Below are 17809 nucleotides of genomic sequence, written 5' to 3' on the forward strand. Positions count from 1 at the left end.
TACATACACTAATTGTACCGGACACGATTTGGTCAAAAGGGGGGGTATGTGTCCTGGCCAATTTCTCGAAAACGGCTGAAAGAAACAAAACGCCATTTACAGGGATTCAAGTACGGCTCAAGCTGAGTTCAATTCAACAAACAAATCAAAAATCGGTTCACTATATGAGGAGATATTCCAACATAAAGGTACCGTACCAAATGTCAAAATTGACCAAGTACGGCTCATGTTTCGCTAAAATTCACCATCTGGACTACATAAAACTGCATACAAAATATATATGGGGAGACTCCCCACTAACTGAGGAGTTCAAAACACCCAACTTTCATAATATAGTTCAAAGCTTCAAGGTGTCACTGGTGTCAACCGCTGGTGTCAACCGCTTCTGGGGCTTAAATCGAGGGCAAGTTTACTGGCTAATTTCTCTAAAACGGCTGAACCAAAATAAACGCCCTTAGTACTGTTTGTAGCACGGCTTGAGATACGCATCATATTAAAAAATGAGCACAATCGGTCCATTCTTCAAGGAGTTATAGCAATTATAAGGTACCGTACCAAATGACCAAAAAGCGAGGTGACCTGACTGCAGAGCTAAAATTGACTGTCTCAATTCCGTAAAATGCCATAGAAAATATATATGGGGATACTCCCCACTAACTGAGGATTCTAAAACAGTTTTATGATCTTGGATGGGCCATAAAAGTCTATGGTCTTGGATATGGTATCCAAGACACCATAGAAAAAAAAATTTTTTTGTTGAAGGCCAATGGCAACTACGATACATTTCTTGTACTACGTGGCTCAAAAGACGTCATTTGAGATCACCTTTAAGTTTTTGTATGGTCTTATGTATGGTATCAAAGAAGCCATACAACCATACATGTCTTACGTATGGTTTCCAAGAAACATTTATGGTGGTCATCCCGGGATTGGACAATGATTGGTCAGTTTTTAGCTGAAATGAACCTTACACTTCAGCTGAAAAAATATTCATTGTCACTGTTGTCCACGAAAAGCCTTGAAAAAAGAAGTTTGCAGAAATGTACGTTTTGCAGGGCAGCAAAATTTGACCATGGAAGCTATAACTTGAATATGTTTAAAAGGTTGCCAGCCAAACAACAGAGGAGGAGTTTCAGTGGGATTATCTAGCAGACCGATTCCTGGTACGAATGTATACGATCGAGGACCCATCGGACAAGAAGTTTGCTTGTCTGGGAACACAAGTGGGGGGTGCCAGTTACTTAACTTCAGCAAGATGCCTCGTTAAAGGTTAGAAAAACCTTTATATCTCCATAAACCGTTATCTCCATAAAGAGGTTTTCAAGGCGAAGCCTATTTGTTGAACAACTCTCAGGTTGACTACCTTAGATATTTTAAAAGATTAATTTTATTGATCAAAGTGGCAATGCTCTCAATTGTTGATGGTAAATTAATTAGTTTTGAGTTCAAAGTTTTCCATTTTTGCATATAGTCGACAGTTTTTGGTAATTTCTGAGGTTATGATTAGCTGCTTGATTGGTTTCCCACAAACATGTTGAATCAGAGTTGCTCGAGGATCCAAAATAGTGCAAGTACACGGCAAATCCAGCTGGCAAATAATCATTCGGACATCGATTTTGATGACATCGCCGCTCCACTTGCAACAGGCAAAATAATGACTGCCATCACAGATTTTTCAAATTTTTTCCAAACTATGCAGAGTAAACTCTTTATTGAATAACGATGAAAAAATTCATGTACATATTTATGTACGGATGTGTAGATTAAATCTTTTGTATAGTGACCTGACAGCTAATTTTTCCCCCGTGGCCACAAGCCGAGCATGCGGTCGATTTCTTGTTTCAAATAAGAACAAGTTGAAATTTTCAGGTGTTTGAGAACCAAACATACCGAGTTTTTCATTGGAAAAACACTGAAACCGAGCAATCCCGTCGATAGGTCGCAGAAAAAGGACGAGGAGGATTTTTGCGTCCGAAACCAATCATATCAAAGCTTTCTAGCATTTTAAAATGTTTTTATGAATCAATAATTTTTGTGCAAAATCCAGGTTACCGCGGAAAAATCAACTCCTGTGATTCCTAGTAAATAAAGGCACGAAAATTGAACCTCACTTTGATTTTATTGAATTAGAAACCGAATGGGATATAAGCGAAAGTAATCAAAACAATGCCTTAGATCATAGAAGCCTAAGAGAGAACAACCTAACATAAAATGAAAATAAGATAAGCTTAACAAGAAGGTCTATTTGCTTGACGTTTTCTTCGATAGAGATATAAAGCATTGAGGAACAATAAAAAATGAGAAAAAGTTGAGATTCCCGAGTTTGTGAGCATAAGACCAATTTGTGTAATGGCTAGCACACTAGGGTTGCAGGTAAAAGATGCTGCTAAGCTTCAAGTACTGGTCCAATTTCACATTTAGCTGTATATAGAGATATCATATGCTATTTCCTAGTACGATCCTTGTATGATTGCTAGAAAATCATCAATGGTCCTGTATGATTACCGGGACATCATTTATGATCCGTGTACGACAACCAGGATATCATAAAAAGTTGAAACAATTATGACAATTTTGAATAGTGGGAACTACTTATCACCAATGCATGATTACAGGGGAATCAATTATGATCAAAGTAAGAGTACGGGGAAGTCATATATGATTCTTGTATGATAATACGAACATCATTCAAGGAAAAAAATCAATTAAACGATAAAAACGATTGTGGGAAACAATTATCAAAGTACGAAAAAAGTTATGAAGTAAGCTCGTGATTAAAGCCAGATTTTTGCTTCACTCTGACGGGTCCTTAAAAATACAAATGCATTCAAACACGAAGATATTAAAAAATTTAGTCATTAGGTGCAATTAACTTCAGAACTTTAAATCTGCAGAACTTCCCTTCAGGCTACAACGAATTGTACTTAAGATAAGTTTCATTTCACCGTTATTTGAAAAATGTATGTAATTTACATGATAGAGCTCAAGAATAAACATTGGATGAAAACGTGTCAAGTTGCACTAAGTTGACGCATTTTACCCCATTTTTTGCCTCATTTTCTCCCCCATTTGTTCACGTTCCGTTCAAGCTACAATTTGCTGTCCACTTGATAATTTTCTTTAAATCAGGTCTTTCAGTTGGATTAGTGATCTGCTCAGGTTGTTATACTCATACACAGTGAGTATATCCAATTGAGTTGCGAATGGCACTTTATTTACTGAGATGGGAGATCGCGTCGCAAATGGCAATCTATTTGATTGAGTTTATTATCAAATTTCTAGACTAGTCAATCGCAGTGCGAATGGCTACTTTCACAGTACTGAGGTTAAATGAGTAGCGTTTTGTAAGAATTGAATTAGACTGAATTCTAACGCGTTGCAAATTGGAGAATGAAATATGAAAGTTACAATTTTAAGAAAGAAAGTTTGTTCAAGCTTTAATCACGATTAACGGAAGCAACTCTAAGATTTGTTTATATTATGAACAAGTTAATTTCCTGCACAGACAGGATGAACAGACAATACTGCAAAAAGTGGGAGGAAGTTGACAATAACTGAACTGAAATGGCATTTGCCCTTCAAATGGAACTTACAACAAATAAATGAACTAAATACGGATATGGACATATGAAGAGTATCCATTGCCGTATGACATTTCCCCCTCTTTGAGAGAAAATAAACTTACTAATTAAAATCAGAAAATTAATAAATATTCACCAGTTACTAAGTAATGAAATATTAAATAATAGATAAAATATAAAAGTTTTGTGGAGTTTTTGTTTTATTCAAATTCATTCACTATCACTATTTTCTGCGTTTTCAGCTTGGAGAACTGTCATCTCCCTTGGCTGATTTTGGGTATATTCAAACCATTCGTTTGAATGTCTTGCGTCTCCAATGTCCTGATTTGCATTGTCGGAATAGCCTTCTGTGTTTCTGACCTTTTCAATAATGGTTTGCGATTTCGGTGTCTTCTTCTTTAAAGTTCGCTTGCTTTTTCGAACTGAAGAAGTATCGGAATCTGATGTGTCGCTAATCGTAATCTGTCGCTCTTTAGTTTTTCGCAAAATGGGTGTCGGTGTTGGCTGTAATAATGAGGGCATTTGCGTCGCAGATGGTCCTGCTGTATTGGACGTGGTCAATTGTGGTGCGATTGGACTAAATCAAAGGATCTGTGTTAAATCGGGTCAATTGAGAAATGCCTCGTCATGTTTTGGATTTCTCTTTGGAATTCTCATTTTTAACGATCTGGCTATATTGCTAGCTGGAGAGATGCATGACCTGCCCGAGAAAACTACACTCACATCATCCGATTGTCTGCGATTGCGTTTTATCTTTTTGTCGCCTGTGTTATTCCGAATAAGATCACGCTTGTGTTTGTAGATTTTGTGCTCGATGGTCTGCTCGTTGATCTTTTTCGGTCTTCTCTCGATGTATTGTGCAAGATCCGTATCTCTTTCTGCCCAAGTTCCGAATTTAGCAATATCCGAATTTCTGACCCGCACTTCTTGATTGTGTGGTTCTTTGATCACGCTTGTTGTGGGGCTTACTTTGCACACAGTGCTTCCTGGCGCTAGCACCTCATAAAGCCCATCTAGATTTTTCTTCTGTCGTTGACTTTCGTGCAATTTGCGAGCCTACTTTACCTTCACACTGCGTTCCGAGCAGGTAATTGGTCGACTAATGCCTTCTGAATTGAGAAAACGTTCTTCTCCATCTTTTCGTTTTTCTTGTTCAGCTCTTGCAAGAGCACTCGCGGCACACACGACACGTTCGATCTCCGTGTCCGAACATAGGGCTGTATCTGCCCACTGCTCCTCTGACAGGTAAGAGCGACCCGGAATTGTATCTTCGTCTAAATAATAATTAAGTATAGCATTATAATTGAGATTTTTACTATTAGGTTTAGTTGTGATGTTTGATATAGGTGTGTTGCATTTCCTCCTAAAGTGTGCCTCAAATGGTGTGGTATTTATTGTTTTTTGTTTTGATATTCTTAATCGTTGTATTATTGCTTTAAGTGAACTTTCTAAATTAAATTTTTTATTTAATTGTGATTTCATGCAAGATAATTGTCGTTTAATTGTTTGAATAATACGTTCTACAAGTCCAATTGCTCTATGATCATTTGCTGGTGCATATATAGGTGTAATATTAATTTCTGTACAGAATGTTTCAAACTTTTTTCCTGTAAAACATCTAGCTTGATCTAATCTAATAGTTCTAGGTACTCCGTGATGATATATATAATTATTTAAGAATTTGATTACATTTTGGCCTGATGCATTTTTTACTATTTCTGCTGTGGAGTGTTTGGAATATCTATCTATAATTGTAATAAAGTATTTAAAATTGGTCCACCAAAATCTATTTGTATTTCGTCGTTTGGTTCACTACATTTAGGTAGAGGTGTCCATTTGCGGTGCGGAATCACTGATTTAAGGTTCTTACCAATTTCCGTTCAAGCCTTGCACTCACTGGCTTTTGCCAGTATGTCTCTATGGATGTAAGGCCACCAGATATTTTGAGCGAATGAGAGCATGGCGAAACTTCCTGGGTGGGTAGAGTGGACGTCTTCCAACACCGCGTCCTTGATTGATTTGGGTATGGCAATTTGTTCATCCAGGCAAACGCACCCATGTTTGACGCTTAAGTCCCTCCAATAAGAGAAGAGATAAGGACTTATCTCTTGTAATCGGTCCGGATCGTCTCTCATCACGCAGTCCCTCACTTCTTTGAGTGTTGCGTCCTTTCCCGTTAATATGGCCAAGAACTTTTTGCTGAAGACTTCATTGAGGGTCTCAGTAAAGATTATGTCGTCTGCCTCCTCTATCGTACTGCCAGTTGGGGTTTCTGTGTGTGTGGTCGTATTTGTTCCAGGCGTAGAGGGAGTCGTGTCCGAAAACGTCACTCTTGCCTTTGTAGGGGTTGACTTAGATCGGGTTGCTTTGGCCTTCGACATTGTATTTATGCTTTTTACTGAATTGTCTGATATTAAAGAATTAGTTTGTTTATTCACTATGGAGTGTTTTGTAGGCTGAATTTGGGCAAAAAGCGAGTGATTTTATACCATTAATGGGTTGTATTGGGGATAATTGTTCAGATCGTTCACATTCTTTACTGTCTGACTTTTGCACTTCTTTTGCAGCGAATTTTTTAATGGAATGTTAATTACTGACTTTACGATTAATTAGTGCAAATTGTAATTTTGTAACTTTAAGTGGCATTTGCGACGCAAATGGATGTTTAAATTGTGAATTAATCTTAGATTTAGGAAGTTTTAATTGCGGCACGAATGGTGTTTTCACTGGTGAAGGGGTTAATTGTAAAGCAAATGCTTCATTACAATTAGGTGAATTAACATTTAGTAATGTAGGTAATCGCGGTGCAAATGGTTGTTTTAATTTATATGAACGCAAATTTGACTTTAAAATACTGCTAAATTTTTGAGTTGCTTTCTGTTTATTTATAATTAGAGATTTCATTGAATCACGAATTTTTGAGGTTGTTGCTACAACAAAGTGTTCATCGTAGGTCGATATCTTTTTAGCTCTCACAAATGGGTTCCTCGAAATGTAATCGACTAGACCCATTTTTGCACCTGGCATATGTTCGATTGTGAAATTGTACGGAAAAAGTCTGTCTATCCAACGAGATAATCGGCTATTATATGATTTCTTTGATCGATGTTCTTTAAGTATGGATAATAGGGCTCTGTGATCCGTTACTACCGTGAAATTTTTTCCATACAAATAGTATTTAAAATAGTCAATTGACCAAACTATCCCCAATAGTTCCAATTGTTTGACACTGTAGCGTTCCTCCGTTGAGTTGAGAAATCGGGATGCTATTGGCTTCCAACCATCTGGTGTATTTTGCTCTAATGCTGCTCCCAATCCGGAACGTGAAGCATCACATTTGACGCGACCGTCCAATTTTGGATTATAATGCCTGTTTTCTGTACTATTTGCGATTTTTTCTTTAATTAAGTTAAAGTGTTTTGTGTGTTCATCTGTCCAAACGAATTTTACAGATTTCTTTAACAGTGGTCTAAGAGGGTGACATAGTTGTGCGAGATGTGGTATGAACTTGCCGATGTAATGTACTGACCCTAGAAATGATCTAAGGCGTTTTAGTGTCGTTGGTGGTGGTATTGTTAAGATTGCTGCAGTTTTACTTTCTAAAGGTGATATTCCAGTCTGTGGGAATTTGTAACCTAGCCATTCTATTTCTGTTTTCGCGAAGTGACATTTCTGAAGATTAGTTCGTAAGTTATCGTCATATAGTTTTTTAAGACATTTGAAAACATATGCTAAATGGTCTGCTTCAGTGCCGGTACTAACAATTATGATATCGTCCAAAAAACAATATGTGTTTTGCAAGCCTATGAGTGTGTAATCCATAGCTTTTTGGAATTCTGCCGGCATATCTGTAAGACCATAAAAACCAGTTTTGAATCTATATGTACCAGTAGATTCGCCACATATGATATTAAAATAACAGTGTTTTGCTGTGTCTTGATGCAATTTTAGTTGGCTATATGCATAATTTAAATCTAATGTGGTGAAATATGCTTGTTGACCGTTTTGTGTATCTGTAAGGTGTTGTGATATGGTGTCAATTAACATTTCGATGTTAGGCATTTGATATTTATTTTCGCGTATTGCTTTATTTAATACTTTGGAATCTAAAGCTAGTTTTATCGATTGGTCTTTTTTCACTGTGACTACGATCGGAGAGATAAAATGTTCGTCAGAGCAACTAGATAGTTTTTCAATATGACCTTCAGTTTGTAATCTTTCTAATTGTTCTGACACTCTAGGTTGGAGATCAATCGGAACACGTCGACCTTTTTGATGCTTTGCTGTAAACTTTTGATGAAACTTTGATTTCGCTACATGTGTTTTGGATAAGCCAATTCTTGATACTAGATGTGGAAATTGCGTCGCGATTGTCTCTTTAGTTTTACATACAGAATTATTGATGTTATAAACACATTTACCAGTTTCTGGTTGTTATTGAACAACTGCAAGCCCCAAGGTAGCGAACAGATCCCTTCCAATTATGTTTTTGTGCCCATCGTCTACCACAGTCAAAATTGCTGATGTGTCTTTCCACTGATTGTAGATTACTGTGGTTTCCAAATGCCCAAGGACTTTGATAGGTTCGTTTGAAAAAGTCTTCAAGTTCCTTTTTTCTGTTGCATTTATCCATTTGGCTGATTTTGTCGATCGGGTGATTTTGTTCGCTAAACTTCTTGTTATGATACTGACTGCACTTCCAGAATCAATCATTGCAGAGGTTTTTATTTCACCCAGTTGTATTTCAACGTTTAGTGGTTCCAATTGGTGCACCGAATCAGAGGAGATCGCTGCCACATAGTCATCTGAATCACTGTCATAGTTTGAATCATACACCTGTTCGTACAATTGTTGATAGCTTGTTATATAATTGACTGATTCTTCATCATCACTCTTTTCCCGCGATTTGTCAATTTGGTTGACATTCGTTTTTTGAGTTTTCTGTATTGGATTCTGCGACTTTTTCGGTTTGCGGCATTTTCTAGCGAAATGACCCACAATACCACAATTTTTGCATTTCTTGCCATTCGCGGGGCAAATCTGCTTATGGTTGTGGCTCCAGCGGAGACCACAATTCATACAAACACATGTATATAGGTTAAAGCCTCGTTTAGCCGGAGGTGCATTCGCGTTGCGATTGCGGACTTGGTCACTATTAATGAAATTCACAGATGAAGTACCTGGCATCAAGTTTTGGTTTATTTTCTGTTGATTCTGCCCTCCCATCTCCATTTGTATAGCGATCTCCAATGCTTTTGGTGGTTCTACTGTTTCTTTCGACAATTCCTTCTGTGTCTCGTGATCTAGCATATTCAATATGAATGCATCACGGATCAATGTAGTCTCTTCACTACCCAGATTGCAATTCTCCGCCAATTCTATGAGACGACCATAGAAAGTTTCCACTGACTCTCCTCTTTGCTGCTTACAAGAGTAGAAAACGAAGCGATCGTAAGTTATATTACGAACCTTTGTGAATGATTCCTCCATTGCCTGCCACAAATCTTTGAAGGGTTGTTTCTCTATTTAAAAATGGGGGTATTTACTCTTGAAAATTCGTCGTCCCTCTGTTCCAATGCTCAAATAGAGCAACGATATTGCTTTCTGCTCACAAATTCCCCACGGTTTTTCTCCACACAGAATCCCAATTTCTTCAACTTTTTTACAACTGTTTTGCCAATTTATTTTCAATTGCTGATTTCGAACTTTTCGATCTCTTTCCGTCGCTTGTGTGTGGTTTTCTACCGGTTCTTCATAGACGGGTTCAGGTGGGTAAGTCACTTTTGCTGGAGGATCGTCTAACAGGGTGTCTAACTGTATCCCTTAATTAGCAAGTAGAGCCAGTTTCTATTGATGTGTCCATTTGTCCCACGTCAGAGGGGGTGTTGCCGTCAGTTTCTCCCAAAATGCTTCTATGTGGAGTGGTGTTTTCTTGGAGTCCGTTGCTGACTGCGCCATGTTATACTCATACACAATTTGTATATCCAATTGAGTTGCAAATGGCACTTTATTTACTGAGACGGGAGATCGCGTTGCAAATGGCAATCTATTTGATTGAGTTTATTATCAAATTTCTAGACTAGTCAATCGCAGTGCGAATGGCTACTTTCACAGTACTGAGGTTAAATGAGTAGCGTTTTGCAAGAATTGAATTAGACTGAATTCTAGCGTTGCAAATTGGAGAATGAAATATGAAAGTTACAATTTTAAGAAAGAAAGTTTGTTCAAGGTTTAATCACGATTAACGGAAGCAACTCTAAGATTTGTTTATATCATGAACAAGTTAATTTCCTGCACAGACAGGATGAACAGACAATACTGCTAAAAATGGGAGGCAGTTGACAATAACTGAACTGAAATGGCATTTGCCCTTCAAATGGAACTTACAACAAATAAATGAACTAAATACGGATATGGATATATGAAGAGTATCCATTGCCGTATGACACAGGTGATTTTTTAATAGTAGTTGTAATTTTTATTGTTGAAAATTCTTGTTGTGAAATTTGCATGATTATAGGATAATCACACAATCAATATGACTTTGTATGATTAGCATAGAAAAAATAAAGTCTTCTCATTTCAGAGTGAAGCAACCTAAAAATGTTGGAGCGTTATGGACTTTTTTTTTACTTTTTTTGCAAAAATCATATATAATAAATTACTGTTTTTATGATCTTTTTGTATGGCTACAAGGAGATAATAATGTCTCAATGATCTTGTACGATAACCAGGAAAATTCATTACCGTGTTCAGTATAAGTTGTACTGGTATCATAATTCAACTTACTCAAGGCGCATTGTGGTGACAATTGTGACTGTTTAAGCAACTTTTATACAAATATACACATACAAAAAATATTTGACCTCCTATGATTACTGGGGATCATATATGACCTTGTATATTGGGTTTTTAAATTGAGCATATAAAATTCATGGAACAAATTTTATTTCATGGTGAACTTCTCTGGATCATCAAAAAACAATGAGCATGACTAAAACCCATATAATATTAGATAGGAAATCAATCACCAGGGAAAAAATCACCATTTTCATTTGACTTCTGGCCGTGAAAATTTGTTTGGTTGTAAAAGTTTTATATCAAGACCCACGGGTTGCTAGGGCATGGGAATGGCTCGCGAAGCATGGCCAAAGGCGCTAAATGCGCAGCTCGTTAAAATTCAAGTGCGAGTTTATTTCCGTGGGGGTTTATTTACGTGGGGGTTTATTTCCTATCTAGACATTCTAATGGACATTTCACTCATATAGCCAGCATTCCGCTCATATAGTCAGCTTAGCAATGTTCCTTTCTGGACCATTTTTTTACCATTAAAGTGTTTTAGCCGGTATTACCAGAAAAACGTGGGTTGAATATGCCAGCAACTGTCATGAATCGCGTCAAAAACCATATTGTGGTTCCAGTGATAGTGTAGCTGGAATCACTGGGGTAAGGCCTGACAGAAGGGAACTTGCCTTTGTCGTATCCTACAAGTATACACGCTAACTATAACACGCGTTTCCTTTGTAGAATTCTTAAAATGATAATACAGATATCAATTATTAAGAATTAAGTTCTTTGTGTTCGATTATCAATCGTATATACAAAAACCGATCCTGTGGTCTGTACCAGGTAGTTTATTTTAAATTTAACCATATGAATGGTCAAAGCTACGCACCAGCTTTTATTCAAATGTATCAGCTAAAAATTCACACATCATTCACGCATCTTTAATGTAAGAAAAAATTAGGAACTCAAAATACCTATTTTTGCATTGAAATAACAAATGCGAAACATTTAATCTGAGCAATACAAATAAGAGAACAAACATCAAAAGATTATCTAACAGTTTGCTTACCTACAATTTGTTTAAAATGCACCTTCCAGTTAAAAATCTAGCGACTGTACTTCGGTCTAGTAACGGTTTGAAGCGCAAGTTGAATGTTTTGTGAGCTAATTTTTCCAAGAATTGGCGGAGAATACGGTTTCGTTTTCAAATAGACATCAAAGCCATTTTGTTTCGCGAACTGATTGATACCTGGCTATAAGAATTAAAGATCATCAGAAAAATTTCTTAAATGCTGAACCTATAATTAGAGAAATCAGATATTTATTTTTCATTGCTCTCAAACGAAATTTGTCGCAATTATATTAGTCCTGTCGGTATTCTTTTATGAGATTCTTCGCTTGACCAATTTTTCGTCTGACCCATTTGGCTTCATGGATCTTTATGGTCCCATGAAATTTTGAATAGGGATACTAGATAGTCTCTTGAGACAATACAATTGTTTTGAAGATAAAAATATCATGAATATTAGCAAAATTTGGTTATAATTTGAGATCGTTTTCTGTTCTTTCTGAGTTTAACGATCACTACTGGCCAAGGACTCTTTTAATTCTTGCCCTGGGCTTTTTTTAAGTCTTGTTCTGTCAGGATGGATTACTTGACAGAATAACTCCAGAGACAAAAAATTGTTCTGAATTTTTTGTCACTGCGAAAAGTGCAACTTCTTTTCAGTTTTGCAATATCAGTTTTTCTATTTGATTTAACTATTAACAACATGGGTAGAAAAATTAAAGTTAAAGATTCGAATCCCATCATGGAAAATGTTCCTAGCTCTCTCTCTTTCTGTTGGTTGGGATTTCTTACATTTTTTTCATAAATCTTTTCTCTCAGTCTCTTGCTCTCTCTCTCTCTCTCTCTCTCTCTCTCTCTCTCTTTCCTTAACTTTTTTGTTGATGCCGAATTTAAGCTGCTGTTGTGTCATCATCTATTATCTTCAATAACATTGAATAATTGAAGAAAAAATTTGTCATAATTGACCTAACATAATTGACTTCAGAAACCATATAAGAGGTAGCTCCCAGTGGGCATTAAGTTCTGTTAGAGTTTATCAGCTAAATAGTTTTCAGTAAGGAGATTCACAGAAACTGTTTTGATGACTTATACTCAGGGTGTCAGGGGTGGTTCTCAGAAATTGATCCCACACCGCCGCCACACCCACCAATCCACGGTTGCACCTACCACAGCCAACCGCTGCAATGCACCCACCACTGCGCTCACCTCACACCACTTCAATTAAACTATAAATAGTTTCATTGAACAGTGGCTAGCTACTAACGAAGCCAACCGCTCGCCGGTCATTTGAAAGAAAACTGCCCGACGTTAGTCGGCTATGTTTCAATTTGTTCTGGCCTTGTCAATTGATGTTATCAGGTGCTCGACAGGTGTGCTTCCTTTTTTTTCGGCAAAGAATATCTTTGTTTACAACAACCAAATTTTCTTCGAGAATTTGGCTGAACGATTACTTATCCTTGACATTTTTCAAAGTTGCTGAAGTATGTCAAAACAAATTTTTCTCAAAAAATGAATTGTTAAAAAGGATTTTGCTGGAACTACTTTTTCTCTATGATAAGAGTTTTTCTTTTATCTTACGGCTTTTGCAAATATTACACTTTTTTCCCTTGTTGTTTCCTGCCACTTTAGTTGGGGAGGAACTATATACTTAAATGATTTTGTTTTTCTTTTTTTTTTTGAAATAAACATTGCTTATTTTTTCTCCGACAGATAATACTAGACAAAAGTCTAAATAGTATAAAAAAACGTAAAATAACCTATAATTGGCTTCAGCAAACAAAATTTGTACGTCTGTTGAAAACATGTGGGGACCGGTGCCTTTTTGAGACTAGGTAACCGGTAGACAGAAGAAGCCAAAAAGAGCAAACAGTACGTTTACAATTTTGAAAGCAATTTAAAATTGAAAAAAAAACAATCGTCGATTTAAATTACGGGTTAGGATCTTTTATACGTCCATTCAAAATTAAGAAATTAAAAAATTGTCATGGATATTTTTAAGAAAACTTATAAGAAAACGATTAAAAGTAACAAAAACAGGTGAAACTCTAGAAATTGACATAATAACGGCGTCGATGTAAAACAACGTGAGCATCAGAACAGTTACATATGATTACCAAGTTGAAATCATCAAAACTAATGGAAACCGTCATTAATGCTGTTGTATGACACGAAAACTAAAAAAAAGAAACAAGAAAATGGTCAATCAATATTTCGAAAAATTTTTCTAATTTATCAAATCACAAAGGACTTATTAAAACTCAAAGAAATGGTGCCAGAAAACCTTAAAAAAATTAGTAATAAGAAAAATTATTTACTCTAGAAAACAGATAGAAACTAGATTAAAGAAATCGAAATCAAAATTTTGCTGATTTTTTAAACCAATACTCATCAAAATTGTTGAAAAACCTAAATTCTCAACAAAAGGAAAATAAAACATATTCCTTCAATTCATCGGAGGCCAATTGTACAGCTAATAAGTGGAGACTGAAACTTCAGACAACAAATTAACAGACAGAACGCACATCCCGCAAACAATGTTACAAAAAGAAACATCGTTGAGGCCTCTTAAACAATAAGCTATAATTTGAACAGCTTCTTACTGTTAAATCTAGTTATATCCGTGTATCACTGAGTCTTCTTTTTAGGGAATCTATGCCAAAAAGGCAAAAAAAGATGGCTACAAGCAGTGCCCCGTTTCAAAATATTTCAAAATAAATCTGAAACCACATAGCTTCATAGCCATAAAACCATCAGCTGGAATTCAAAAACAGCAAACAAACACTTGTGTCTTCTGTGACTGGGAAGGTGGATGGGAGATGTCATTAATAACACTAAGATACAAGTTGTCAAAAACAAAAGCAGGAAAGGACAGATTTCAGAAAGGCTATAAAAATTTTCAAAACAAAAAGTTCCAAAGTCCAGTAGCAATTAACAGAAATCATACAAAAAGATTGTTTATCTCTTCAGAGGACGACACTGGGATCTTTCGTTGTCGAGAATGTGTGATAAAATTGCAAAAAGAAAGAGAGAAGAATTTTTAGGAAGACATAGCTTCAATGGAATCATAATATATTTTTATAGTCAATCACCACGAAGAGACCGAAACTAGCCTCGATGTTGCAAAGCATTCAATTGTAATAGCTATCTTTTACATTGATAACCAAAACAGATACTTTAGCAACAAAATGTCGGAATATCAAAATTGAATGATTCGTTGTGCATAATGGCTGTTTTAGTTTGGCAAAAAACCGGCAAAATAGTATTCCAGAACACTCTTAAGAGAAGCGGAAGTGAGTCTAATTTTGTTTTGAGATTATTCAAACGTCTGTCAGCACATTGAGGTCTGTACCTCCCGCAAACTCGAGAAGTGTGGGCCAAAGGAACACTTTTTTTTGTGTGCCGTTTTTGTTGAAAAAACTGAATTAAAAAATCACCTATTTTTAAGCTAAAATTGTCGGATACAATCCTCCTCTGGTCTTAGGAAAAACCAATACCACATTTAATAACAAAAATAACAGTTTTTTTTAGCCAAGTTAACAAAATTATTGATCGAAGTTTTCCAAAACTGTGAACAAAAACAGCGGATTTGTTTCCAATGTTCACAAAATTTTCAACCTCGATTACTGCTTAGGAAAAAACGATATTCTAAAAGGCCTTTTGGCTCCACGTTCTGTGCTGTACGGGCTTTCTAATTTTACCGATCATAACTCTGTAAAATGATTATATCGATCAGCCAAAATTGACTTAAGAATAAGAGCCATTTGAGTATATAGGTCCTACCCCACTAAAGGGGGTCGGAACAAGAAGTGGGTGCCTTCGAGTTAGTTTGATGAAGTGTCGGTTCCTTCTGAGAGCTCAGCCAAGAATAGGAAGAAACAACTAATGACCAATGTCCAGCTCACACCAATATACATTTGAAAGATTCCACGTCGAGCCGACATTCCACAAAAATAAAAAAAATAGTTTCGTTTTAATAAAAAGAGGTCGGTCAAAAATACAGGAAATCAAAACATAACGATTTTGGCTTGAAAAGAATCTTTGAAAGGGATGCCAGTAGTTTGATAGCATCATTACAAAGACCACAAAGAACGATAGATAAAGCTGATATTCAAAAAGTTGAGATATTCGAGTATAATTGGCGACACAAGCAACAACTTACTCGCACTTAGCCCTAATCATACATTGTTTTAGACCCCATAATCGAAGACTTGAACCCGCAGCCGCTATAAACTCAGTGGGTCCTCGTAGCCTCCAAACCATCAATTCTTGTCCAATTCTTGACGGTTCATCTATATGAATCTACTCTCCTTCCCGGGTCGAGGTTTTTTTGTGAATTTTTGTAAGAAATGCGGTGAATGCGGTGAATTTTCGTAAAAAATGCGGTGATTGCGGTGAATGCGGTGAAAAAAAATAATTCACCGCTTTTCACCGCATTTCTTACAAAAATTAACCACCAAATTCACCGCATTTCTTACAAAAATTCACCGCATAGACTATTATGGCAAATTAATGTAAGAAATGCGGTGATAGCGGTTAATGCGGTGAAAAAAAAATAATTCACCACATTTCACCGCATTTCTTACAAAAATTCAACGCGAAATTCACGGCATTTCTTACAAAAATTCACCGCGTATGATTTCCAAAAGTTACTCAATCTGATTTAAATTCACAAGAAATTGCTAAGATGTACGTGACAGTTGGCGCAGTGCACCGAGCAGTGGAAGGCATGCAGGAGGTCAAAGGTTCGAACCCGTCTGTGGAAGCTTCTTTTTTGTAAGAATACTGAGAACGCGGTGAAAATAAATAATTCACCGCGATTCACCGCATTCACCGCAAAAAGATGTAAGAAATACGCGGTGAAAATTATGTTTTTTCACCGCATTTCTTACGAAAATTCACCGCTAAACCTCGACCCGGGTTTAACCCCATTATTCCCATACCATACATAGTTTTACCTCCCTAAAATTGCTCTTAATCACAATTTTTTTTATTTTTTAGGGTGGTAAAACCTAAAAATTCCCCCATAACTCTCCATTACCACCTTATCTTTCATCACTTTATCGCTTAAAAAGACCCCTTTGATCGTACATCTTTTTCGATAGTAACTTTGGGGTTAAAACCTAAAAACTCCCCCAATACTCCCGATTACCGCCATTACCCCGATTGCCCCCCCCCCCCCCCAAATCATACATCTTTTTGGGGGTAATTTTTGAGGGGTAAAATCTGAAAATTCTCCCATTACCCCCTAATCATATCGTTTAACTCGCCATAGACAATCACCCCCCTACGTTTATATCAGTTTGGGGGGTAATCAGGCGAGAGGGCAATTTCGACACGGGTTGGAATCAAATTTTCAATTCATAGAAAGCACCGTGTGTTCAATGACTTCAACAATTCACGACTAACTTCATGTTCGAGTTAAATAATTACGAAAAATCTTGTTGCTTCAGGTCTGCTGAATAAGACTTAGCTCAGTCATTGTGCTAGACACCCGTTATCGAGTTGCGGCAACTGAAAGCAAGAACAATTTTGAATTAGGATCAAATGCATGATAGGAATATTCCAGAAGATTTGGTATATAAATATTTTTATATAAGCTTTTGAAAAAGGACGCTGCTTGTGTCTGAAATTCAGCAACTTAGTTTTAGGGTTCCATATAAATTTATTATTAGGAGGTTCCATAAAGAATTCCACTTTGTAAATAGATCAATTCCCACCAAGGCGGAGCTCCACGGATTGCAAAACATATTTATTTTTTTTGTTTTCAAGCTCTAGTAACCATCGACAAACTTTTTTTACCACATTACTTCACAAATTGCGAGTCTAAGGTTGAAAGCTTAAAAATTGTGGTTAAACTTAATTCTACTCTAAAAGTAAAGGAAACTCGTTAAATCAGAAGCAAAAATCGTTACTACGCTTTGCCCATCTGTCATAACCTAACCGGAGGTCATTACGTAATCTACGAGTACCCAGGTGACATTGCAATCAACTATATCAAACACACTGTGACGATAGATGCAACATGCTACTCATCTTACTCTAATGTAAAATACTGTCTTCATAATATTCCATCTGTTACTGATAATCCTAAAATCATCGGAGGACCTGTTATTCGGGAAAACTGCGATCAGTCTAAAAGTGAAGAAGGTCGCTGCCTTCAAGGAAAGGAAATGTTTACTTGAAGCCTTTTTACAACTTTCCACCACAATTTATTTTCTTATCCCCTTCCCTCAAACACTGCCTTCAACTGCTTTTTTATGAGAGGTCGCAATTCGAGCTTGCGAAACAAACCTGAGTTAATGTCAAACTTTTTCATTATGTTTACTGGTGAGGCACTGAACGATCGTAAGAATAAAATTGAATATTAAGCGTC

At 36.5% G+C, this 17809-nt stretch overlaps 1 protein-coding gene across 1 annotated transcript in view; it reads left to right on the forward strand.

Annotated features, from left to right (window-relative positions):
- LOC142348002 (uncharacterized) overlaps nucleotides 1–17618 on the forward strand; it is a 116985-nt gene extending 99367 nt beyond the window's left edge. The window contains exons 11-13 of the mRNA XM_075399166.1: nucleotides 1104–1269; nucleotides 10924–11071; nucleotides 17333–17618. Coding sequence (XP_075255281.1) covers nucleotides 1104–1269; nucleotides 10924–11071; nucleotides 17333–17618 — 600 coding nt within the window. The remainder of the gene's footprint in view (nucleotides 1–1103; nucleotides 1270–10923; nucleotides 11072–17332) is intronic.
- Nucleotides 17619–17809: the final 191 nt, after the last annotated feature.

The sequence above is a fragment of the Convolutriloba macropyga genome, chromosome 10 (assembly GCF_964194025.1).
Source record: "Convolutriloba macropyga chromosome 10, txConMacr16.3, whole genome shotgun sequence".
Classification (NCBI taxonomy): domain Eukaryota; kingdom Metazoa; phylum Xenacoelomorpha; order Acoela; family Convolutidae; genus Convolutriloba; species Convolutriloba macropyga.